This window comes from Loxodonta africana, chromosome 15, assembly GCF_030014295.1.
Source record: "Loxodonta africana isolate mLoxAfr1 chromosome 15, mLoxAfr1.hap2, whole genome shotgun sequence".
In the NCBI taxonomy this organism is placed as follows: Eukaryota; Metazoa; Chordata; class Mammalia; order Proboscidea; family Elephantidae; genus Loxodonta; species Loxodonta africana.
The window spans coordinates 15,609,168-15,635,928 of NC_087356.1; the positions used below are offsets into that span (position 1 = coordinate 15,609,168).

Below are 26,761 nucleotides of genomic sequence, written 5' to 3' on the forward strand. Positions count from 1 at the left end.
CCTCCTGATGACATGTCCAAAGTACATGAGATGAAGTCTTGCCATCCTCTCTTCCAAGGAACAGTCTGGCTGTGTTTCTTCCAAGACAGACTTGTTCGTTCTTCTGGCAGTCCATGGTATATTCAATATTCTTCACCAACATCATAATTCAAAGGCATCAATTCTTCTTCAGTCTTCCTTATTCATTGTCCAGCTTGCACGTGTATATGAGGCGCTTGAAAATGCCATGGCTTGGGTCAGGCGCATCTTAGCCCTCAGAGTGACATCTTTGCTTTTTAACACTTTAAAGAGGTCTTTTGAAGCAGATTTGCCCAGTGCAGTACGTCATTTGATTTTTCCACAGCTGCTTCCATGAGCATTGATTGTGGATCCAAGTAAAATGAAATCCTGGACAACTTCAATCTTTTCTCCGTGTATCCCGATGTTTCTTATTGGTCCAATCATGAGGATTTTTATTTTCTTTATGTTGAGGTATAATCCATACTGAAGGCTGTACTCTTTGATCTTCATCTATTTACTATTACCCCCATTTTTCAGATGAGTTAACTGAGACACAGAGAGTTTCAGTAACTTGTCCAACATACAGTTATAATAAGTGGTGAACTTAGGATGGGAATTCCAGCAGTCTGGTTCCAGAAACCGCAACTCCCCCTACACCTCACTTAAGATAAGAAAGCTGAGCTCACACACAGCACCTGCAAAGCATGCTGACCTGCGTTCTTCACCTCTCTTCTTTTCCTTCTGCTTTTTTATGCCTTGTGGGAAATGTTCAACACTGCCTACTCAGAATTCCGTGTTTACATCCTCTTATCTTTCTCAGGTCATAGTTCCCTTAGGGTCTTTGTCCATGGAATTAGGTATTAAGACATTTTCCCTTGGGCTGGAAGTAAAGAAAACAGTTCCCTCATGGAAGGTGAGAATCCTACCACTGAACCTCACTGCCCCCTTTCTGCTGCGTAGGGCTCGTGATATGACTGAGACTTAAAGTAAAAACAGGCCTGAGTTTCCAGGTATCCAAGTCCGCCAACTTCGGCTGATCCCCTCACCCCACTGGGTACCATCTGACAACTCCCCTCCCCGCCCCCGCTGTTGTTGCAGAGGCCTGTGGGAGCAAATCTGTGTATGACGGGCCCGAGCAGGAAGAGTACTCGACGTTCCTCATTGACGACCCTCAGGAGACCTACAAGACACTAAAGCAGATCATCGCTGGGGTGGGGGCTTTGGAGCAGGAACATGCTCAGTATAAACGGGACAAATTCAAGAAGACAAAATACGGGAGCCAGTGAGTATGGATTCCGTCCCTGGGTGATGTGTCACATGGTGGGAAGGCTGGGGGAGAGGGCTGCAGGAGCTCAGAGTCACCTGTGTGCAGGAGTGCACACCTGACGACGAGGAGGGGAGCATTTTCAGGTTCCAGGTACAACCTGGCTGCAGTGCTCAGAGCCACGTTGGCATAGGAGTCAGTCAGCGCCATCCATCAGAGGATGGGAGGCAGGCACTTGAGGAGACAGGACCCTTCGGAGGAGGTGACCGCTGTTCTCCCCAGAGCCTCTGTCCAGTGTCCTGAGAAAACCTGCCGAGGTGCAGAAATGCCCCCCTGCCTCAAACTTGGCTTCCTCAGGACTTTCTGACACTTGGGCTTATCAATTCCCAACCCCTTAGGCTTTCCCTGTTCCCTGTGGTACCCAGATCTGTTCTCTGCCTCAGCTAAGCTCCACCAAACCAGAAACCAATTGCTGATGAGTCGATTCCAACTCATAGCAACCCTATAGGACAGAGTAGAAATGCCCCATGCGTTTCCGAGGAGCAGCTGGTGCATTTGAACTGCTGACCTTTTGGTTAACAGCCGAATTCTTAACCACTGCACCACACCTACCACCAACTGCAGACCTGTTGCCATTTCTCCATGCTACCAAGGGCTCTCAGAAGTGGAGGTAGACTCTGGGGTGGCCCTCATGCTTCGTCTGGTTGAGGGAAGGTAAGGTATAATGTGTGCAGGACACAAACTCTGGGGCCAAACTGCCTGCCCTCTATGCCCGGTCCCATCACTTGCAAGCATGCATGTCCGTCAGGAATCTCAGAGAAACAGAGCCAATAGTATATACAGTGAAACCTGTGAGAGCTGGAACTCAGTGGGACTGCCTGGTTTTTCTAGGTCTCATAAGTTTTCTGCCTTGGCAAGAGTACAGTTTTACCACTTTTCTATCACTTGTTTTAGTGGAAAATAAAATGAGTTTTCCTTCTGACAGGTTTCCATCTTACGCAGGTTCTGGCTTTTGCAGGTTTTACTGTATGTGTAAAGATAAATACATATACAGATATATAGCTATGTGTGTATGTCAACTCTGACCTGTAGCAACCCTGTAGGACAGAGTAGAACTGCCATAGGGTTTCCAGTGCTCAATGAGATGGATTGACACAATGGCCGGAACGATGGGCTCACACATGGCAGTGACTGTGAAGATGGCACAGGACCAGGCAGTGTCTCGTTCTGTTGTACATAGGGTCGCTATGAGTCGGAACCAACTCAGCGGTATCTAATAACAATGTAAATATAAATCTTCGTGGATGGAAACTGCCACATCCTTCTCCTGTGAAGCAGCTGGTAAGTTTGAACCACCAACCTTGCGGTTAGCAACTAAGCACATAACCGCTGTGCCACCAGGGCTCCCTCACACACAGACACACATATACATGTACATGTACACATTTGCCGACTGTCTCGTTACCCAGCGTTTCACATTTACCGTAGTAAAAAGTTTACTCTCCGACTCTTTTGCACATTGACGAGGTACATCTGGCAGCAATGAACACTGAGAGTAATGCTGGCTATGACGGTTAAGGTTGTATGTCACCTTGGCCGGGCCATGATTCTCAGTGGTTTGACAGTCATGTAATGATGTAATTTGGTGGTTAGGTAATAATGTAATTTATTAGTCATGTAATGATGTAATTTGGCAGTTAGGTAATGATGTAGTCGTTTTCCGTTTTGTGATCTGATGTGGTCGTCCTCCATTTTCACATAACACTAATTTTCACATACCGACCTGGTCTTTGGAACCTGATTATATTGATAAGTGAGGAGTGTGCCTGTACACATACGCGTGTTGTTGTTGTTAGTTGCTGTGAAGTCAGCGCTGACTCACGGAAACCTTGTGTATAACAGAACAAAACATTGCCCAGTCCTGCAACATCTTGATCGTTGGTGTGTTTGAATCCATTAGCCATTGCAAATCCTATGGATCATAACAGAATGTACATATACAGATGTTGTTGTTGTTGTTACCTGCTGTCAAATCAGCCCCCAACTCATGGCAAGCACATGCACACAGGGATCAGATTGTTGTGACCCACAGCGTTTTCATTGACTGAGTTTTTGAAACTCTTCTGAAACCCATTTAGCATCGTAGTAACAGCAAGGCTTCACTGACAGGCGGTGGCTGTGCGTGGGGTGCGTTGGCCAAGAATCAAACCTGCATGAAGGTGAGAAGTCTACCGCTGAGCCACCACTGCCCTCACGTATATGGAGACATAAGATATTATTTTAAGAAATTGGCTCTTGCAATTGTGGAGATTGGCTAATCCAAAAATCCCTAGGGCGGGCCGGGAGGCTGGAAACTTGGCAGGAGTTCATGCTGACTCCTAAGGCAGAATTCCTTCCTCTCTGGGAAATCTCAATTTTTGCTCTTAATGCCTTCAACTGATTGGAAGAGGCCCACCCATATTATCCAGGATAATCTCCATTACTTAAAGGCATCTGAGTGTAAATATTAATCACAGCTACAAAATGCCTTCACAGCAACATGTAGACTAGTGTTTGACCAAACGACTGGCATGGTAGCCTAGCCAAGTTGACGTATAAGACTGATCATCACACCGGTTAACCACGGGCAACTTAATTAACCTCTCTGAACCTCATTCTCCTCTTTGAAATGGAATCTAATAAAACCTGCTTTACAAAGTTGTTGAAAGACTATCGAGTTAAATTATATAAAGGGCTTAGGAAAGTACCTGGCATAGAGTGAGTGCTCCTTCAAGGTTCACTGCTAGTGTCAGTATTAGCATCAGGTGCTAGGCTTTCTCCATCCTGCAGGTGTGTATGTGGGTCCAACATGGTGGAATCAACCTGCACATCCTGGAACAGTGGTGAATAAGCATGGCAGGGAGCTTATGTGTGGCAGTGCGTGCTCTTCCCACTCCTTCCTTCCAGAGGAGACGTGGGCTCGATAAAGGGAAAGTACTGAGGGCTCTGGAACAATGACAGGACCCCCATGATCTAGACTTTGGCAAGGTTGCTCACAGGTACCAAACATGACATGCCTCCTAGGTGATATCTGACTCAGTCTCTGCTCCTAGGTGTAATGTACATAGATGTATAAACTATCAAATCATCATGCCATATTCCTTTGACACTTCTCTGGGGAGAGAGCCCACATTTACCTTTTAAAATGTGTTGCCTTCATCCATATTAAATGTATGCACCAACCTCACAAGGAGCCCATGTGATGCAGTGGTTAAGTGCTCGGCTGCTAAACAAATGGTCAGTGGTTCAAACCCACCAGCCGCTCTATGGTAGAAAGATGTGGCAGTCTGCTCCCGTAAAGATTACAGCCTTGGAAACCCTATGAGGCAGTCCTACTCTGTCCTATAGGGTTGCTGTGAGTGGGAATTGACTCGACGGTACCTAACAACAACAACGTCAACTTCGTACCCAAAAGCCAATAGGTTGAATACAGCATATAAAGCATGATCCTATTTCTTATAATAAAAAGGTATACACTTGCTCTCTCATTCAACAAGCATTTATTGAGTGCCTATTACATGCCAGGAACTGTTCCAGGCACTAGGCATTCTGCAATGCACAGAACTGCTCAAAACCCCTGCCCTCATGGAACCTATGTTCTACACACACATACATATAAACACATCAGATCTGCTCACAGTGGTTACTTCAAGGGACAGGCTTTGGTTAATTTTTACTCCCTTCATTTTGCTTGTCTGTATTTTTTATATTTATCACAATGAGTATATGTCACATTTATAAATAGAATAAAAACCCTGGTGGCATAGTGGTTTAGAGTTTAGCTGTTAACCAAAAGATTGGCAGTTTGAAGCCACCAGATGCTCCTTGGAAACCCTGTGGGACAGTCCTACTGTATCCTGTAGGGTCGATAATGAGTCAAAATCGACTTGATGGCAACGGGTTTGGGGTTTTTTGGTAGTACTAGTAAACATCTGGAAACCCTGGTGGCTTAGTGGGTAAGAGCTTTAGCTTTTAACCAAAATGTTGGCAGTTCAACCAGGCACTCCTTGGAAACTACGGGGCAGTTCTACTCTGTCCTGTAGGGTCGCTATGAGTCAGAATCGACCCGATGGCAAGGTTTTAATAAACATCCACAGGTATCTGCTGTCTTTGGTGACAGTTGGAGAATGTGCCTCATTTTCTTTTCCCCCCCTCTCTCCCCTTTGTAGGGAACACCCCATTGGAGACAAGAGTTTCCAAAGCTACATCAGACAGCAGTCTGAGGTTTCCACTCATTCCATTTAGAGCCTGCGGGACGTCCCAGGATGGCGCTGATGAGTTAACCACAGAAAGCCCAACTCTTTGGAAAGGAGAAAAGAGAGAGAAAAGAGAAGTGGGCAGAACAAGCAAAGGGAATCCACATTTCATCCAAGTGTATAGATAATAAGTGTCAGCCCCGAAGCTGTTGAGACTTGTGTTGTTTTTTCCTCTCTCCAGGAACTGTTACAATAGTTGCTATGCACTTTATTCATCTGGCATTGACAGGTGACCCGAACTCTGCCTTTCTGGCATGTGCGTTGTCGGTTGTGTTTTGTTTTGAAATTTGCTTTGGTTTCTTGGGAATCTAGCGATCAGTTCAATGATCAAGATGCATGGACTTTCCTGTGACAACACCCCAGCAGTCCTCCCCCCTAGAGAAACCAAGTACGCCCTTGTTGAGCTGATTAACAAGACGGCGTTATTCCATAGAGCCGGACACTTTTTGTTTCACGTGCAGTTTTGCTGTTGCTGGTCTCTGTACGGTTGCCCTGCACCTGTGTAGTCCTTTAGGCCATCTGCTTTTAACACGTTTGGTGATGTTAAGGGTATTATTCTTTTCCTATGAGCCTGCTGTCCTGAGTTGCTGAAGGGCAGGCGGGGAAAGACAGCCTCTTGGTTTCCGCTGTCTGATGCTGGTTTTGTTCCCAACCGAAGGATCACCTTTGTGGCTGGGATGTGCAGAACTGCATAGAAATCCCACTTTGAGGATGCTCTTCATCTTTTGGGAATACGGGCTTCCTCCTACAGAGAGCTCCTGGCCTTTGACTTGTGTTGGGATCTATGACGACTTCGAAATGATTAAGACTTGGGAAAGCGAAAGATGCGGATTTCCAGTCTTCTCTTCGCGTCTATTGCTGCAACTGCCTCAGTGGGGATTAGAACCCCTGCCACGCCGACTGCTCTAAGACATGCTCCCCACAGCCTGCGGATGCCTGTGGAGTCAGGCCAACTGGGGCTGAGGAGCTGGGTGTCTGCTGACTCCCTGACTCCAAGCACAGAGCTGTTCTGCTGTTGGATGGAATTTAAAACTAAAGCCCATATGTTTGCCACCACTTATGGAAGCTTGGGGGAAGATTTTTTAAACAGAAATGTGCATTTTTCAAGCTGTTTTTCTTAATGTTTTTAAAAGACCATTTTTAATGAGCTCTTTGATATAAAACTTCTACTCATTAAAGGGGGGATGACAGAGTAGGATGGATAAAAAGGGGATGGATTGTGTATCTCATGAATACCAGCTAAAGGTCTTCAAGAGAAATTGAAGAAGGCAACAAGCTCCATAAGCTTGAAATGTTGGGGCCTTAGATGGTCCAGACTTTCCTCTCGGGGTCCCATGAACAATACTTTGCCTCTAACTCCAGGAAGCCCTCCCAAGAAGCTCTGGGGCTCTGGAAGCTGGGATTGGGGAGGGAGTCACCTAGGACCAGAAAAAAGCGGGCAAGTCGCAACATATTCGACTTGCTCTCCAGCTGTTCGCTGAAGAAACTTCTTCCAAAAGCAGACCTCCTCACAGGGTATACAGCGGGCGGCTCAGCAGGCTGGGGCTTAGGAAGCACTGTTTAAACCAATAGTAAGATGTAGCCTTGTCATGACTTCTCCCTGTTCTTGTTTGGAAATACTGTAGTTCAGACTCTTAATCTAGATGGCAAATAGTCACATTATTTGTTGTCACGAAAACAGTCGTGGAAAACATTGCAGAAGATCAAATTGGGGACACACAGCTACTAGGCTGCCACTGAACTGCAATTTTTAACATGGATTTGTAACTTAATATTTCTGTTTATAAAATACTAATGATTTGTGATGTATTTTACTGGCCAATTAAAACAGATGTTTTATTCTTTCTGAGGCCTGGCTTGGTTTTTCAGGGGTGCACACTGGTCATTACACACTTGGGGGTCAGGTGGGGGTGCATGTGCGAGGGTGGGGGGAGTAGATTCCTGCGTGGTAGGAGAAGGGGGAGACGGTATAACTAGAAAAAGTGGCTCTGACAGGTGACATCTGGCTGTGGGAGATTGGGTCAGAGCTGGAAGTGGCCATGGTGCTCTCCAGGATGAACGGGTATAGGGTCAGCTGCTACGGAGGGACCCGGAGAGTGTGTCCTGAGGTGAGTCTCTCGTGGGGTCCCTGAACAGGAGGTAGCCAGCTTAGAGAAGACTGGAAAGACAGACTCCGTTAAATGCTACAGCCTCTAAAATGCAGGCAGTCGATGGCTCCACAGGACCGGGAGGAGCCAAAAGCAAGTCTTCTAGACAAGAGGAAGAACTGAGGTCATAAAAATAGCGAGGCAAACTCTTCCCATGAGGAGACAAACTGGAAGGTAACTGTCTCCCTGTCTGGCAGGCAGAGGGGCATTTCAGCATTGCTTTCAAGGCAGATGGTGGTTCTCCCTTCTAGAGAGAGATGATGAGGAGTTAGGGAAGGAGCAGAAGGGAGGAGCCGAAAATGAAAAGAAGGGCTATTCTGGGCAGAGACCCCCCCCACACACACACGTCTTTAGGAAGTAAGGACTTATAAGTGCATCTTCTCATTTCTTTTTTCCTTCCCCAACCCCCCACCCCCTGCATTTTGGTTTTCACTTAAAGTTGTTGTTGTTTTAATTTCAGCCTGAGTCAGCTCTGTTAAGAGAAAAAAAGGAGGGAACATGACTTGTTAAACACCAGAATCAGACATTTCTGGGGGAGCAGCAGACACCCAGGTTTGATGGAGCTACTGGTGGCAGCATGGCTTAAACTCACAGTCTCCCAGGAGACAGTGAGCTGGGGAGACTGAAGTCAGGTGTACTGATCAGTCACCCTTCTGCACCTGACCTCCTCATTCCATAGGACAACCAACCAACCCATTGCCATCGAGTCGATTCCAGCTCATAGTGACCCTATAGGACAGAGTAGAACTGCCCCACAGAGCTTCCAAGGCTGTAAATCTTTATGAAAGCCAACTGCCACATCTTTCTGCTGAGGAGCGGCTGGTAGGTTCCAACCACCGACCTTCCAGTTTGCAGCTGAGCACTTTAACCACTGTGCCACCAGGGACCCTTATTCCACAGTAGGTGCTGGGTAATTAGCAAAAGAGAAGAAGGTCCTTTCATTCAGCGTTGCTTTCATGCTGACCAAAAACCAAAGTGCTTCTTTCCTGCCCTCCACTCCCACTTTCTGTCCAGGCTGGGGGTGCAGTTGAAAGATGACATCCAGGTTTGCCAGAGCCAGGATTGGGCACAAAGTGGTACTGAGGATGGAACCAGCCGGTCAGGCTGAGCCCAGGAGCAGAGGCCAGGGTATGAAAGTTAGCCCAGGAAGTTGGCATTCAAGGCGAGGCTGGAGGGCAAGCATGTAGGAACCCGGAGGATCAGGGTTAAGATTAAAAGGAACATTGCCAAGTTGGAGTTAGTCCAGAGAAGGGAAAAAGGAGGGTCAAGAAGTGTTATTCCATGTGAGAAGAAGGAGTGGGAGGAGTGGAAGAGAGAAGACGGTGGGAAGGGAAGGGAAAAAGGAGGGTCAAGTAGTGTTATTCCATATGAGAAGAAGGAGTGGGAGGAGTGGAAGAGAGGACGGTGGGAAGGTGAAGGCAGACTCTCTCCTAGCAGCTCCCAATGAGAGGTCCTAGTTGTCTGTAGACACCAATATGTGTCCATTTTGCTCTTTCACGAGACAGCCTAACAATTAGCGGAAGCCTTCCAGGTTTTAGGTTCTAGGTGGAAGCCTTCTAATAGAACCAGAACCACCTACTATCAGGTCGACTCCAACTCGCGGTAGCTCCATGTGTGCCAGAGTAGAGCTGCACTCCACAGGGTTTTCGGTAGCTGACTTTTTAGAAGTAGATCTCCAGGCCTTTCTTCTGCAGTACCTCTGGGTGGACTCAAACGGCCAACCTTTCAGTTAGCAGCTGAGAGCTCTAACCATTTCTACCACCCAGGGACTCCCTTCCGATAGTCAGAGACGTTTAAATTGGAGTAGGCAGTTCCACAGTAACTCTGCCTAGATTGGCACTGCCCTGCCGGCTGCTCCTTAGCCTGCCTATCAGGCAGGGACAATACCACTGCAGGTCAGTGACATCCCTACTATATCGCCAATAGTTACCGCCTTTTAAATCTTTCATTTTCCTGAGTTTGGTCCACACTGAATTTGTCACTCAGAAGGAAAAGGGGATTCTCCAATCTAGGAGAATAGCTCAAAGGCTTGAAAAAGATAAAGCATCAGATGTGAGACTAGGGTATTAATCCCTGCTTGGTCATCTAGGGCTGCTATAACAGAAATACCACAAGTGGATGGCTTTAACAAACAGAAGTTTATTCTCTCACAGTCTAGTAGGCTGGAAGTCCAAATTCAGGGCACCAGCTCCAGGGGAAAGCTTTCTCTCTCTGTCGGCTCTGGAGGAAGGTCCTTGTCATCAAACTTCCCTAAATTTAGGAGGTTCTTCTCAATGGAACCCTCTGTCCAAAGGACGCACTCTGCTCCCAGTGCTGTTTCTTGGTGGTAGGTCCCAATGTTTCTCTGTTGGCTTCTCTTTTATATCTCAAAAGACATTGGCTTAAGACATAATCTAATCTTGTAGATTGAGTCCTGCCTCATTAACATAACTGCGGATAATCTCATCAACATCATAGAGATAAGGATTTACAACACATAGGAAAATCACATCAGATGATAAAATGGTGGACAATCACACAATACTGGGAATCATGGCCCAGCCAAGTTGACAGATACTTCTGGGGGACACAATTCAATCCATGATAATCCCTGAGGACCCTTGGTTGAGTTTTGCCACTCTTTTTTTCCCCTACCTTCTCTGGTGGAGAAATTAGTGAAGTATCCAAAATGGAGAAGGAAGAAGAAGTCCAGGAACTGAGCAAAACCCACAACCCAAAGACTCATTGCCAAAATAAAATGCATTGACTGTATTGGGTTTGGGGCTGGGTTGACCTTTGACCTCTGGTTTTGCTTGTGGTGATGTCATAGGGGCCACATAGCAACAGGTGGCCTCTGCTCAACAGTACTCTTGGGCCTACTTCCCTGGAGAAGAGATCACAAGAGAGGTTTGAAACCATGCTTTCTGTCTAAGATTTTATTTTGAGAGTCAACATCCCTCTTCTTTCCCATGATTTAAAAAAAAAAAAGGGAGCTGATTATGGCGAAGGATACCTCATCCATGTACAGGAGGCACCGGCCCATCCCTGGAGCCACTCCTTTGGGAATGGCATCCGGACATGTCAAAGTGGCCAACGAAGCAGCTGAACTTCAGAGGAGCAGGAGTGTGGGTGGCTTACACCAGAAGGGGGACCCTCCAAGCCGCATCAAGAAGCTGTGGAATGAGTTAGGTAAGAAAGTGGTCTCTTGCTTTGAGGGCAGCCATACTTGGCTAAGGAAGGAAGGGCGGGACCCTGGAGAATCAAAAGGAGCCTGCTGGGGACCCCTCCCAGCTCCCCCTGCCCCTTTGCTTAAAATTCTAATAGCCAAAGATGAGACATTGATAGGTCAGCACCTCCCAAACAGCTCCTGTGCACACTAAGGTGAGCAGTTAAGTTTCTTCTCACCTGGAGGTGAGAGGACCAGCCTGGGGGCTCCAGCCCGGCCAACTTGAGAGCAAGGGCCAATATCTCAGGCACATCCATGGCCCATTGGTGGGTGATCCAGTTAGGAAGCTCTGTTGAAGACAGGCGGAGTGGTATAAGAGGAGAGACAGATACAAAAGGCAGAGACTTAGGGAGACCCTACAAAGACATCAGTCACCTGAGGTCCAGGTCTGTCCTCAAACACCAGAAGTTTCTCTGACTTACACTGAGCCTCTGGGGGCTATAACTGTGCCTTTGAGGCAAGCCTCAATTCCTCTGCAGGTAACTACTGTGAAATTTCCAGGGGCCCCCCATGAGTCAGCAGTGAAATTCTTGGCAGTTGGTACCAGCCTATAATTATGCTTGACACTAATATGGTTTTTAAATTGTAAAATGTTTATATAGGTATATAACTTACATCAGGCAGTGTTTGACACTCTAGTATATTTCTAAATATGTCAGATAGGGCCATCGTGTGGGTCAAAGCAGGGATTGATATTTAAAACATCCTAGCCCACTGTATTAATAGAGGCCCTTCCTCTGATTAAGCATTTCATAGCACTTTTCCTGAAACAACTGGCCCTTGAGCCAGCTGAGAGAGAAACAGAGACACAGAAATGGTTAATTCTGTCATTTTCCCAGGGCTGCAGTGCTAAAAGGTGCCTTCATCATTTTTGGTTTCTTGGGGTCCCAGTTAACTGTGAAAGGTTACACACCAGCAATTCTCCATTTATGAGATTGTCAGTAGGACCATGGAAATAAAACACAGTAAGTGGGAAATATGACTTGCTGGTGACTCAGTGGTTAAGAGCTCGGCTGCTAACCAAAAGGTCAGCAGTTCGAATCCACCAGCCACCTCTTAGAAGCCCTACGGGGCAGTTCTATTCTATCCTATAGGGTCGCTATGAGTTGGAATCGACTAGATGGCAACAAGTATGTATGTTCAAGACTTAGGGATGTTTTAACGGGTAGTGGTGTAAAAATCCAGAGATATGTAAGGAGGAGAATGCGGCTTGAGAGGCATAGGGCTTGATGAAACTGAAGTACTTACTAACAAAGATCAAAGACTACAAGCCCTCAGTATGGTTTGCACCTCAACATAAAGAAAACAAAAATCCTCACAACTAGACAAGTAAACGTCATGATAGAGAAAATATTGACATTGTCAAGGATTTCATTTTACTTGGATCCACAACCGATGCCCATGGAAATCAAATGACACATCACATTGGGCAAATATGCTGCAAAAGATCTCTTTAAAGCATTAAAAAGCAAAGATGTCACTCTGAGAGCTACAGTGCACCTAACCCAACCCATGGCATTTTCAGCTGCTTCGTATGCATGCAAAACTGGACAATGAATAAGGAAAACCGATGAAGAATTGATGCCTTTGAATTATGGTTTTGGTGAAGGATATTGAATATACCATGGCCTGCCAGAACAATGAACAAATATGTCTTGGAAGAAGTACAGCCAGAAAGCTCCTTAGAAGCAAGAATGGCGAGACTTTGTCTCATGTACTTTGGACATGTTATCAGGAGGGACCAGATCCTGGAGAACGACATCATTCTTGGTAAAGGAGAGGGTCAGTAAAAAAGAGGAAGGCCCTCAACGAGATGTATTGATACAGTGGCTGCAACGATGGGCTCAAGCATAACGATGGTAGTGAGTTTCGTTCTGTTCATAGGATCGCTATGAATTGGAACCAACTCAATGGCACCTAACAACAACAGCAGCGAATGCGCAACCTGTCCATTGGTGGAGGCTTTCATGTTGCTATGATGCTGAACAGGTTTCGGCAGAGCTTCTAGACTAAGATGAATTAGGAAGAAAGGCCTGGTGATCTACAGCCAAAAATCAGCCAGTGAAAACCCTATGGATCACAGTGGTTGGATCCCATTGTGCATGTGGTCTCCATGAGCTGGGGGCCACTTGCCAGCAACTAACAAAAACAACAAATGGTTCTCTCTAGAGCAACTTGCTCTTTCTTTCGTAACACTCGATGACAACTGAATAAATGAGCGAGGGAATTGCTAATGCTTCAAGTATGAAGGAGGAGACGTGAAGAGCCTAGGTGGGGAGCTTGAGTTTTATATTCCATACTATGGGATTGAGATGAAAGGAGTCTGTCAAAATCTTTAAGGAGGTAGATACATGCTCAGCCTTGAGTTGAAAAAGTTGTAATGAAGTTCTCAGTTGATAGGCACTGTCAGATTTATGACATTGGCTCTCTCGTGGCCCCTGAGCCTTCCCCCTATCTCCCACCATATCACAGAATCAATTGTAGTTATAAAGAAAGTCTTTAACTATTTTGTTTCTCTTTCTCCAGCCAGCATAGCTCCTTTTATATGTTTTCTGAGTACTTAAGTAACTGCCCAGAGAATTCCCCTAAGGCCCATTCACCAGACCTACCCCTGCTCATCTTTCACTTCTACTCAATCTTATCCCTAGCATCAGCACTGCACAGTCCAGACTTTTCAGGATCTCTTTGGACTTAGGAGTGTAACCCAGATAAAGCTGGGCCTCCTAATAGGGCTGTCTCATCATGATCTCACATTCAAAAGAAAATAACCCATAAAAGGTTTGAAAATAATTTAAATTTTAGTTGAAAAGGGGCAACAAAGGAAATATTCTATTCACATAGTATAGCAGGAAACCCTGGTAGTGTAGTGGTTAAGAGCTACAGCTGCTAACCAAAAGGTCAGCAGTTTGAATCCACCAGGCGCCCCTTGGAAACTCTATGAGGCAGTTCTACTCTGCCCTATAGGGTCACTATGAGTCAGAACTGACTACGGCAATGGTTTTTTATAGTATAGCAAAATTTCTGAACACACTATTTCCTCATCTTTCTCCTAATATACTGCATAGCTCATAAGTGCCACACTTTCAGACAGTCCAGCCAAACTTGATGCCTTTTCAAATATTTCTCAACTTAGCCCTTTAGGAGTCATGACCTCAACAAACCCGGAACCGGGTAAGTGTAGGATCTTTCTTAGAAAAGGGGTAAAGCCCTTAAACACTTACACAATAATTTTTAATTTCTCGTATAAGATGCATCTGGGGAAGTGGACAGGGCAACGTGCTTTTCTACAATGCTTTGGAGCAAAGAAAAATTATGTCTCTTACTTCGTTGATTCTTTACTTCTTGCCACATACATTTCATAGGAGAGAGCAAGATTTGATGTATTTTCCAAAACACACACACACACACATATACACATACGCTGCTGGGGGCTGCTGAAGATTTTATAAAAGAAGTTAATTTTATTAAAATCCCTGCTAGAACGATAAAGAACAATGACGAATCTGTGAAGCATCTCATAACATGGAGGAATCTGGAAGGCATTATGCTGAGTGAAATTAGTTGCAAAAGGACAAATATTGAATGAGACCACTATTATAAGAACTTAAGAAATTGTTTAAACAAGAAGAAAATATTTTGATGGTTACGAGGGTGGGGAGGGAGGGAGAGCGGTATTCACTAACTAGACAGTAGACAAGAACTATTTTAGGTGAAGGGAAAGACAACACGCAATACAGGAGAGGTCAGCACAACTGGACTAAACCAAAAGCAAAGAAGTTTCCTGAATACAACCTAACACTCTGAAGGGCAGAGTAGCAGGGGTGGGGGTCTGGGGACCATGGCTTCAGGGGACATCTAGGTCAATTGGCATAACAAAATATGTTAAGAAAACATTCTGCATCCCACTTTGTTCAGTGGCGTCTGGGGCCTTAAACGCTAGCAAGCAGCCATCTAAGATGCATCAATTGGTCTCATCCCCACATGGAGCAAAGGAGAATAAAGAGCACCAAAGACACAAGGTAATTATGAGCCCAAGAGACAGAAAGGGCCACATAAATCAGAGACTACATCAGCCTGAGACCAGAAGAACTAGATGGTGCCCAGCTACAACCCATGACTGCCATGACAGGGAACACAACAGAGAATCCCTGATGGAGCAGGAGAACAGTGGGATACAGACCTCAAATTCTCGTAAAAAGACCAGACTTAATGGTCTGACTGAGACTAGAAGGACCCCGGAGTTCATGGTCCCTAGACCTTCTGTTAGCCCAAGACTGGAGCCATTCCCAAAGCCAACTCTTCAGACAGGGATTGGACTGGACTATAAGACAGAAAATGATACTGAAGAGGAGTGAGTTTCTTGGCTCAAGTAGACACATGACACTATGTGAGCAGCTCCTATCTGACAGTGAGATGAGAAGGAAGAGGGGAACAGGAGCTGACTGAATGGACACAGGGAATACAGGGTGGAGAGGAGGAGTGTACTGTCTCATTAGGGCGAGAGCAACTAGGAGTACACAGCAAGGTGTATATAAGTTTTTGTATGACAGACTGACTTATTTGTAAACTTTCACTTAAAGCACTGTAAAAAAAAAAAAAAAAAAAAAGGAGAAAAAGAATCCCTACTAGAAAACTATTGATTCAAAATCATTAGGTTCCTCCTTATCTGAAGTTGAGACTACGGTGTCAAGCCTTTCTGCCTTTTCTTCCTAAGGGACATTTTGAGAGTTCACAAGTTCTAAAAAGTCTCTAAAGAAGTGCAAAATGCACTACTGCCACCACTCTGCTCCCACGGGGCTCCTTTTATGGGGCTACCTAGAGTTTCAGGTGATTTTAACTCCTTACCACATGGAGGATCATTCCTAGATTCAATAAAAACTTTTAGGAAAACATCCATTGCATAACTTTCCCTCAGAAAGGCATGCTGATTGCTTTAGCTTAATTAGTAAAGAATCTCTGCCTTGACATTATACTCTTTTAAAGAACTATCTACATGGCATCAAATTGACAACAGCAACTCAAAAGGTTAGATAAGAAGCTTAGGGGGCAGTGAGTTTATGTTAATGTGGGAGCAACAATTTGGAAAAAGAGGGTGAGAATGGTTGCACAACTTGAAGAATGTAATCGATGGCACTGAATTGTACATGTAGAAATTGTTGAATTGGTGTATGCTCTGCTGTGTATGTTTTCAACAACAACCACAAACATATTAAAAAAAAAAAAGATATGCAGCTTGCAAACTTTCTGGACACAAAGAAGTTTGCATTTCATTAAAACACAACATACCAGTAAACAGTAGGCTCCTTCCCTCTGTGATCATGGAAAACAGTTGTGACTAATGGTGCAGGTGCTTTTTCCTGCCCAAATCATTAAAATACAGGTTTACCTTAGTTGTTTATTGACAACAGTTACTTAACGGGAGGCTGGGATTGGAAGAATATTTTTGTGTTCCCAGTTCCCTCAACCTCAGTGTCAAGTTCAATAAACTGACTGGATATCGTGCGATAAAAATCCTTACTACCTGGCTATCAAGTGTTTGTTTTTCATGGAACAAAGACTACACTGAAAAACATCCTGGCAATGACTCTCAGAGGAGCCAGGAGGGATTAATGATCAATGGACAAACTGATCAGTGGACAAACTGACTGTGGATTCAAGTGCTGCCTCCCTGGGGCTTGGACACTTCCACTTTCCTGTCGGTTAACATTCATCTGTGGGAGGTGGGACTCGGGGAACAGGTCAGCATGGACATCACCTCTTCTGCTTCTGCTATGGGTTTCCAGACCACTGGCAGGACCCAGAGGAATTTCAAGAGGCCCCAATAGCCCTGAAAAGAAGAAATATTTACTATAAAGGCATTTGAATATACTGAACAGGCACTGGAGCCCTGGTGACACAGTGGTTAAGAGCTTGACTGCTAACTAAAAGGTCAGCCACTCCTTGGAAACCCCATTGGGCAGTTCTATTTCTGTCCTATAAGGTCACTATGAGTTGCAATTGACTCAGTGGCAATGTTTTTTTTCTTTTTAAATGAGTCCTCCAGAAACATTCCATGAGCCCCTGGGGAGTGATAAGGCTTGTAAACACCACCTGAAGGATGCGAGGGGTGCTGCTGGTGTTGGCCCCAGGCTCTGGGGAACAGGCTTGAAGGCACTGAAGCTCTAGCAGTGTGCTTAGAAGTGGGTTTAAGCCTGGGCTGTGTAAGATGCTGAGGTAATAAGTGATAGAGGTGGGCAGCATCATGGGGAACAGGGATGAGAGAGGAGAACTTGTCAAGATGAAATATCAAAATATACTTTAGCCATAAAAAAATTAGTCATTAAATTGATCATTTAGCACCACCAGCGTGCCAGGGGCTCCATATACCCCAGCACCTGTAGCCCTAGAATATCCTTTCAGGCTTGTGCTGTGGGAGAGCTCAGAAAAGGCAGTCCTTGGTCACCAGCCCCAGGCTTGTCCAGGGAACCTGCCAGCACGTTGATACTAAATAGATCAGGTCAAGAAGGCACTGACAAATAACTGCTTCTCTTCTTCTCAGAATCTGAAGATCAGGGAAAAGACTCAAGAAGTGACGCAGAAGATATTAGCTGGTAAGTGGGCATTTTGTTTTCCAGAGCTTGGGTTACAGGGCAAGGCTTGCCAGCTCAGGACTAAGGCCTGTCTAGGTTCTTACCTTCTTCTGACCAAGAATGACCAGGAAAGACTCAGAGATTCCACACGAACGATGGTTTATTAGTAACAGAAAGAAAGTAAAAGGCTTGTGAGGGAGAGAGGGAGAGGGGTTTCCACCTACGCTAGCCTCCAGTGTCTCACTGAACAAAGGAATCCCTAGGGCTTATAAAAGTTTTTAGGTGGGGGGGAGGCATTATCTTTATTCATTAGATGGGTGGAGATTTCCAGGAGAGGGGGAGGGATTATGGAAATCAAATGTATGCGCAGTTAAAATTCAAGATGGACTTCCTCGCAGAGGTTCCTGGAACAAGATGGAGTCTGTTAAAAAGGCTGTTGGGATGTCGCACAGGACTTATTCTGGGATGTTGTGCATGCGTGATGCCTCTGGATCTTGGTTCGAGCCCCAGCGAGGGATCCCTGTTCATGTTTGTCTCATGTAGAAGGTCATTCATTCATAGGCCATGTTGATCTTTCTTGCACGTGCTCTGCAGGTGGTGAGGCCTTGAAAAACAACTCAGAAGGATTATCAGCAATTTATAGCTGGTCAAGCACACAGGGTCTTGAAATGTAGCCCCTTATCTTGTCTAAGCACCTAATTTGTTAATCACACGTAGTTCTCCAGCGCCAGCAGTAAAAGTTATACGGTGGTCCGCACTTAGGTTTAGATTTAATTATAGCTGGTCAAGCACACAGGGCCTTGAAATGTAGCCCCGATTTAATTCACCCAGTCCAATCTCTTCCCTGTCTCACTCGGTCTGCATACAGGTAATTTGCTAACAACAGTGAGGAGGACAGCTAGAAACGGTGAGTACAGGCAGTGAGAGCCAGGCTTCAAGTTCAAGACTTAGGAGGGTGCCAAAGAAACCCTTGAGTGCTCAGACAAGAGGGGTTCAGGAAGTCCTCTTTATCTAGAGAAAGGCATCATTGTGGAAGCAGGATTGATCTAAGGTGGCTGTCAGTGCTGTAAATAAGCTACCCCTCCCTCCCACCCCTGTCTGGGGCAATCCCCATCTAGCTGTGCCTTGTCCTGAAAATCTTAGAGCTGGTGTCCATTCACAGTCTCAGAAAACAACCTGACACAAACTCTCTCCAAAAAAGAAGTGTTGTCTCACTCTAACAGGCCACAAGGGCTTATTAGAGGGCTCATTTGTTGGGGAAGGTTTTGATGGGCACTACTGTAAATATAACCAAATCAGCAATTTTTTTTGGGGGGGGAGTGTTTTTTTTTAGAGAAGGGAAGGGCGTGGGAGTAACCTAGACAGAGAGTGCCTCATTGAGGGTGCTTTCTTCTTTCAGTCCTGCCAATGTCTCACCTCTCACTAGCATTATTTCTGCGTGTTCAACTTCCCTCATCTGCTTCCTTCTCTACCTCCTGGGTCTGCTTTCCCCAACCAGCCACCCTCCTACCATCAAGTAGGACTTAAAAGTCATTAAATTACCCAAGAATTTTTCTCAAATACTAATAAAAATGATTCATTAGCATCCTGGGCAAACCACACGGGATATAAGTCAGACTAGTTTACAAATGGCTCATTTGGCTGGAGGCCAACAAGGGAACTGGCCACTAAAAAATCATCAAAAGTACAGTCAGTGGATAAAATGAGTTAAGTACTCATGTGTCAGAGGAGAAAGTATGAGCCAGGATGGAGAATCCCTTCCCTGGAGAGTTTCAAGAAGGTGATGGCCTCCAGTAAAGGACAGTGTTAAGCAGGTAAGACCCCACAACTTTACGGGGGGCACAGCTGTACTGTGTGCTCATGTTGACCAATTCAAGAGCCAGCCATCATCCAGAAATCAGCCCTAGTGGTGATGCTGGAAGAAGCCCTCTACCATCTTTGCCTTGTATCTTCCTCTTGCTCCTGGACACACCAAACAAACTGCTGGCCGGAAAAAGGTGTCACCCAGTTTGGTATGAGTAACAGCAGAACCAGCCACAGACCCCACACAAACATGGTTCCATTTGGTATCCATTTGGCCTGAATTGTGTATCTGTTGCAAGGATGAGCATATTTTCTTGCCAGATTTTGGTTCTATAAGCAAAGTTAGGCATTGCTTTTTGAAATAAGCCCTGCTTGTCCCTAAATAAGTTAGTCACTAGTCCAGAATTGGGCAGCGTGTTTCTTCAGGGTTAAGTTTCTCCAACAAAAAGGGGTCACCAAAGGGAAGCAGGAAGGTTAGGCTCATCCATGCAAGCAGGGTCTTTAACATTCAGAAAGGGTCGCTATGAGTTGAATCAACTTCACCACAATGGGTTTGGTTTAGTTAGGTTACACCAATATCAAGTAGACCGACGGAGCAATGGTTAAGTGCTCAGCTGCTAAACAAAAGGTTGGGGGTTCAAACCCACCAGCAGCTCCATGGGAGGAAAGATCTGGTGATCTGCTATCCCATAAAGATCACAGTCTAGGAAACTCTATGAGGAGTTCACTTTGTCACATGGGGTAGCTATGAGTCAGAATCGACTCAACTGCACACAACAACAAGAAATACCAACATAAGGTCATCATCACAGGCTCAAGTGCTGGTACCAGAGATTCCCAACCCCCAGAACAAGGAAAATAAGCATCAAAAAGAAGAACAGGCATTGGTTTCACACTGCCTCCTCATGACATGTATTCCATGCCATTCCTGTCCACTTTTCCTATAGTCAGACAAACCTAGAAGAAGACAAGAAGGAAAAGAATCAGGAAGCCCTTGGAAAGTTGGACCATGACGGTGAAAAAGTGGGACTAGAGGTTGAAAAGAGTGACTCAGAGGCCAGTGCCAAGGAGGAGCAGGAGGAAGAAGAGGATGCAGACAAAAGCACTAAAGAGACCAAGGTCAGGCAATGTTTAATATCTAACCACTTTTGTTCCCTTATGTCAGAGTCCTGCCTTTGTTTACCTCTTTCTCTTTGGTCTTCTTTTGGTTTACAGGAACAGAAGCTGGCATCCATAAAGCTAGACGAGCTTCTGGAAACAGAGGCAAGAACTTTTCCCTGTAGTAATAACAGTAAGATGGGGAGGCTTGTCCAGGCATGAGTTCTGCCCACCAGAGCTTGCTGTGGACATAGGATCTTAGGACATCATCTTAGCAGGGCACAGTCTGTAGAACTGGACCAAGCTCTACCCCTAGAAAGCTTCAGGTGTCAAGTTCCATACTGCTTTGACCTGATCCCTGGGGCATCCCAATCCCAGCTTGCCAAACAGTGCAATTGCTAAAGGTGTGTGGGATCATGAAGGGAGGTGACTTTCAGTTTGATCTTGGCCCAGAAACACACTCCCAGAGCCACATGCTCTGATGTGTTGACTGTAGACACAAAGATACATCAGGGCGCTTCATGAAGGAAGGTGGCTTTTATTCTCCTTCCCAAGGGAGTAGGAAATGGTGACATAGCAGGACACATTTTTTACCAGGAAACCAGGACAATAGATCATCCTTCGTGTGATTCCAGGGATTCTGGGAAGTCCCTTACCCATTCCCAACTACCTCTCTCCCCTTGGTGTTGACTAGAGTGCTACCATTAGAAACACATTCTGGGCTGAGCCAGGATTCTCAATTAGAGACTTTGCAACGGCGATGCATTGAGCTGCTCAGGTCACTAACATCCTAGTATGAGCTTGATGGAGAGTGGGGCCCAAAGGTAGGTTTTTGAAGGAAGTCTCCAAGTTCTGCCCAATTGAGCAAGCTTGGGATGGGAATGGAGGGTCTGCCTCAGCTCTGGGCATTGAGCTGTCCCCTGGAGGCACTGGTTCTCAGAAGATACAAGTGGAGGAGACCCTCTGGGTTCTAAGGGACCTGATTGCAGGTGGAGTAGGGAGGAGTCAGAGACCATATTCCTCCCTCTTGCTCTTCTGCCAGAGCTGGCCTCACTCTCGATTTTGCTGTTAGTGTTTTACCTGGACTTCTCAGAAACTTCCCACTAAATATTGTCAGTGTCTGATGAGCCTAGTGGTGATCACCCAGACCCAGGTGGCCCCCATGCCTCTCCGAGGAAGTCTGATTTCTTCCCTACTGTCACCAAAGCCCTGTCACCCATACCTCTTTGGTTTCCATTCACAGAAACCATCTGCATTTGTGGAGATTGATCTGGAAGACCATGCTGAGGAGGTAAAGACAAAACCGAAGCCAAGCCACTTACTGGGGGAAATGCTTGTGCTGTCCAGGTTGGAACTGAGAGGCTTTTCCTGGGAACATGCTACGCCCTGTAATACATGTGTTGGAGGGTGAGACAGAGACCCATAGCCAGCCAACTCCAAGAGAGCTTGGTGGTGGCCAGGATTGACCTTGGTGGGGGGAGAAGGGAGAAGAAATGCTGCTGCCCTTCTTTGTCCTCTCCCACTCCAACCTGCACACACTTTGGTGCCATCTGAGAGTCTGGCTCCTGGACCAACCCCCAGGGTGCTCATTGGCCCCAAGGGCCTCTTGTGGGATCATGCTGAAGTAGTGGAAAGGGCACAGGCCTGGAAACTAAGAGACCTGGCTCCACGTTCAGCTCTGCCAGTAAATGCTCCAACAAGTCATCACATCGCCCTCTGCCTCAGTAGTACTTACAACACAGGGTTGATTTGTAAAGCGCTCAGAGCAGTGCCTCGTACACAGAAAGCACCAAGTGTAAAAAAAAGGGGGTGGACCCAATGGTCTGTTCAGGCCCTTCCAACACAAATATTCTAGAATTCTCTTCCTCTGGTTCTTTGTTGCAGTGGGCATTCTTTTTTTTTTTGGAGATTTTTTGAAGTTCTCTCTTACCAAGCTTAAGCTTCGGCCCAGAGGTCAGTTTTTCCCAAACAGGCTGTACCTACTATCTCTTTTCCTCTCAGAACACAAAGTAAAGAGAGCAGATTATTAACTCATCCTACAGAGCTAGACACAGAGGCATCATGTTTTCTTATGACTGAAGGAGGGTCAGAAAGCCAGTGGCAGAGTCAGGACTCAGGATCCCAGGCTTCCCAATTTACAGATGTCCAAATTTACACTCTGGTGGCTATGGAGGCCCAAATCAAGGGTCTAGTTTCTTGATCTCATTGCCATTGAGTCAATTCTGAACTCATAGAGACCTTGTAGGGCAGAGTAGAACTGCCCCAAAGCTTTTCCAAGGAGTGACTGGTGGATTTGAGCTGCCAATCCTTTTGGTTAGCAGCCATAGCTTGCCGTAGCTCTCAACCTTTGCACCACCAGGGCTCCAGTTTCTCAGTCAAGGTCCCCTGATTGGGATATTCCACTCAACAGTGTCCGCCTTGGTGGGAGAAAGCTCAGGACCATTGCAGCGCTCTGTGAGCTCCATGTCCATCTCTGAGTCTGGTTCTTGGGCTCTGACCCTCACCCCTAGTTCCCTGTCCCTGAACTGCTCCTGTTCCTCCTCACAGGTAGTTGCGTGTGCTGTGAAAGAAGAGAAAAGGTCTCGGATGGACCCTGGAGATTTGTCTGAAGATGAGTGAGTGATGATTCTAGATTTACCCTTGGTGGTGAGGGTGGAGGGCATTTTCTGTACCATATGTTCTGGTAGGCCTGCAGTGTCTTATGCATGGAGGGAAGAATGTGAGCCAACCTGGCTTCTCCTCTTCTCACTGGGCTTGTGTGGAGACTTAAGCATTTATGGTGGCTGGAGTGAGGGCTGTGAGGCAGGCAATAGGGTGTCTCAAGTGCCCAAGGGCTCCGGGACAACTCGGACAAGACAGGCTTTAGTCATGAATCCCACCTCACCCCATTAGCCAGAATTTCTTGTCCCATCAGCCAGCAAATGATGAGACTATAAGGGAGGGAGAGAAGGGGAAGAAGGATAGAAGGTGAAGAGCAAGGTGTAACGGGCAAGAGATGTGCCAGATTCTCCAGTTTGGGTTTTTAGTGGTGGAGGCCACAGACTGTCCACCGTGTCAGGCAGTGGGACAGCTCCTTACACATGGCTGGTGTCTTAGTCATCTAGTGCTGCTGTAACAGAAATACCACAAGTGGGTGGCTTTAACACACAGAAATTTAGTTTCTCACAGCTTAGGAGGCTAGAAGTCTGAATTCATGGTGCTGGCTCTAGGGGAAGGCTTTCTCTCTCTGTCAGCTCTGGAGGAAGGTCCGTCTCTTCTGAGCTTCTGCTCCTGAGCAATCTTCATGTGGCTTGGCATCTCTCTTCCCCCATCTCTGGTTGCTCCCTTGCTTGTTTACTCTCTTTTATATCTCAAAAGAGATTGACTCAAGACACACCCTACACTAACCCTGCCTCATTAACATAACAAAGACAATCCATTCCCAAATGAGATTATAACCACAGACATAGAGGTTAGGATTTATGATACATATATTTGGGAGACACAATTCAATCCATAACGGCCAGTGTCTGCAAAGTAGGCCATTCTCACCACAGGACCCCTCAGGGATACCAAAATGTGCAGGTGCTCAAGCTCCTTATATAAAATGCCCCTTATACAAAATAGTATTTGCATATAACCTACTCACATTCTCCTGTATACTTTAAATCATCTCTAAAAAAAAAAAGAACTAAATCATCTGTAGATTGCTGATAATACCTAATACAATGTAAATGGTATATAAATAGTTGCTATATCGTATTGTTTAAGGAATATTGACAAGAAACAAAAGTCTGACATGTTCAATTCAGACACAGCCATTCTAGGCCTAACTACATAGTTCATGTCAGACTCAAGGTGAACAATGCTCAAACAACGAGCGTTGGCGAGGATCTGCCAAATGGTGGGAGGCTACAGCAGGGTATGCCAACACGTTGTTCACGTAACTTCAGCGGAGTGCTTGGCTTGTGGTAAATTCAAGTTTTGCTTTTTGGAACTTTCTGGAATTTTTTTTTTCCCCAAATATTTTCTACCCATAGTTGGTTGAATCTGCAGAGGCAGAACTCACAATACGAAGGGCTGACTGTATCTATACAGAACAAAGCATGTGTCAGTGGATACACAGGCAAACGAGCTTATAAAAATGGGATCGTTCCGTACATGCCATTTTCTCTAGATTACCAGCTGTGACATTTATAGCATTAGGCTATACCGCTTTGCTTATTTTGCAGTAGTTGATGAAGTATGGTTGTTATTTTACTACCTTTTCTTCAGTTTGTTGTGTATTGGAGGGGAGAAATTCTATAAGGAAGTTTCATTCCATCTCAACCCCAAAATTCCCACATCTATTATTGATCTCTACTTGTATTGTATAGCAAGGCCACATATGATTTTACAAAATATCAGGATTGTTCTGCCATACTCTCAAATCTTAGTCTAAAATCAGCAGGTCTTTTCTCAGCAAAGCTTTCTTTTTCTTATTCTTTTCTTAGTGGACATGGTGACATTTCCTTTCATGGAGAACGTGATGAATTATGCCAGACCGGATAAAGCTTGATTTGTTTTCTGATCTGAGGGCTGGAAAATCCCAGTTTCTGAGGCTCTTGCAGTTTCTGCAATCCCTCTCATGTCTCAGCTCCCCTTTCCATTGAGACCACGCTTCCTCGAAAGACAGGAAGTGTGTCTGGTCACAGGAAACAGAAGCTCTTAGAAATTTTCATTCACCCTGAGAGGCACATGAGCCAGGAGTCATAGCTCATATTTAGAAAACAGTGTAATTTACGGATGCTTTTTCAATACCTTGTCTCAGTTTGACCCTCACTAGGACCCTGTGGGAGCCCTGGTGGCACAGTGGTTAAGAGTTCCACTGCTAATCAAAAGGTCAGCAGCTCGAATCCACAAGCCACTCCTTGGAAACCCTATGGGGCAGCTCTACTCTGTTCTATAGGGTCACTGTGTGTTGGAATCGACTCAACACAGCAACGGGTTTGGACCTTGTGAAAGGGAGGTAACAGATATCATTGGTGTGTCCATTTTGTAGATGAAGCAGCTGAGTTTTTAGTAACTTGCTGAAGGTCACACAGCACAGAAATGGCAGGGGCAGGTCTTGACCCCCTACCTTGGGACACGGCTCTTTCCTCTGAGCCTTGCTGCCTCCCCTCAGGGCTCCTTGAGAGAATTATGTTCACACCGTCCTCCCGTCACTGCTCAGAGGACAGTCTACTGGTTGGGAGGAGAGTGTTTACTGCCTCAAATAACTTTTCCCAACTTCATTACACCAAATCCCATCGTCCCTCTGGGAAGCAGCCCCTCTAACGATGTCTTAGTTTGACTGTAACTTTTCACCACTTCCAGTTGCTAGAACAATTGCCTTCCAGTAATTGAGACTTAGTTCTTTTAAAATACAGCTTCATTCTCGGATGCTAGTGCCTCTTCTTCCATTTCTCAGGGCAAATTCCAGCTGCTTGGAGTGGGTGGGGGATTGGAGAGAGAGGTGCGGCTTCTTCCGTCCATATTCCAGGTGCTGACTCTTCCACAGGTGCTGTGCAAGGAACAGGGATAAGGGAGCAAGATCATCTTGACCGACTGCATGTCGGTGGCAAGGAGGGAGACTCTGGCTTTGCTCTGGATCCATCTGACGCTAGTGGGTCCTGCTGATGTGGTCATGTCCTCAAGGTTGGGTGTGTGGTTTTCTTGAAGTAATGTCCAGTTTCACCCCAGCCAACTCTGAACACCTCCCAGCAGTATCTACCCTGCAAAGCCCTTCTCTATGTGGATGAGCCCTTTACTTCGTCAGTGTTCTTGGGTACCCCAGTTCCTCTATCTCTCTGCTAACTCTCATGCTCCTTGCACTGAGCCACAAAAACCACAGAGGCCCTCCTGGGCTCGCTCTGAGGGCCATGGAGGACTGCAATGGAGTGGGGATTGCCTTTGTATTCTTTTCTGGCACACCCTTTGCCTCAGGTCCTGCTAGTGAAGACCATCCTTGGGGCCTTCTGCATACTAAAATTTCCAGATAAGAAGCAATCATCAGTTGTAGATTTAAACTGGCCCCAAACTCCAAGGTGAGCATGTCACCTGCCTAGGCAACATCTTTCTACAGTCTTCTACTTACAGTAGTCGAGGGTTTGTGGAGTGTGGTAGTGGATGTAGTAGGGCTATCTCTAGAATTTCTCAACTGCTTTTGTCCTTGACTTTGGGCCTTAACAGAGGCTCAGGGATAATACATACAGTCACACTCAACTGCCTACTACAATGGAAACATGTCAAAGAAAAGTAGACAAGTCTTCTCCTTGAGCCTTCCTGCTCTGATCTTATGTACTTCAAACATTGATAATTTCCTATCATGTATGTTTTATTTGTGCCTTCCTATTTTTTTTTTATTTTATGTAAGAGAAATC

At 45.7% G+C, this 26,761-nt stretch overlaps 2 protein-coding genes across 7 annotated transcripts in view; both read left to right on the forward strand.

The window, feature by feature from the left end:
- RASA3 (RAS p21 protein activator 3) overlaps nt 1–7,406 on the forward strand; it is a 268,967-nt gene extending 261,561 nt beyond the window's left edge. For 2 of the 6 annotated variants that reach the window (XM_064268615.1, XM_064268616.1), the window contains exons 24-25: nt 1,099–1,282; nt 5,473–7,405. In XM_064268615.1, coding sequence (XP_064124685.1) covers nt 1,099–1,282; nt 5,473–5,548 — 260 coding nt within the window. In that variant the 3' untranslated portion in view covers nt 5,549–7,405. Of the gene's footprint in view, nt 1–1,098; nt 1,283–5,472 lie in introns of all 6 variants that reach the window. The other 4 variants (XM_010593593.3, XM_010593594.3, XM_064268618.1 and 1 more) reach the window with 2 other exon arrangements.
- Nucleotides 7,407–7,448: 42 nt separating this feature from the next.
- The window catches only part of C15H13orf46 (chromosome 15 C13orf46 homolog), a 31,846-nt gene continuing 12,533 nt past the window's right edge, over nt 7,449–26,761 (forward strand). Inside the window, exons 1-6 of the mRNA XM_010593692.3 lie at nt 7,449–10,874; nt 17,450–17,501; nt 20,231–20,402; nt 20,499–20,546; nt 21,625–21,672; nt 22,929–22,996. Coding sequence (XP_010591994.2) covers nt 10,685–10,874; nt 17,450–17,501; nt 20,231–20,402; nt 20,499–20,546; nt 21,625–21,672; nt 22,929–22,996 — 578 coding nt within the window. The 5' untranslated portion in view covers nt 7,449–10,684. The remainder of the gene's footprint in view (nt 10,875–17,449; nt 17,502–20,230; nt 20,403–20,498; nt 20,547–21,624; nt 21,673–22,928; nt 22,997–26,761) is intronic.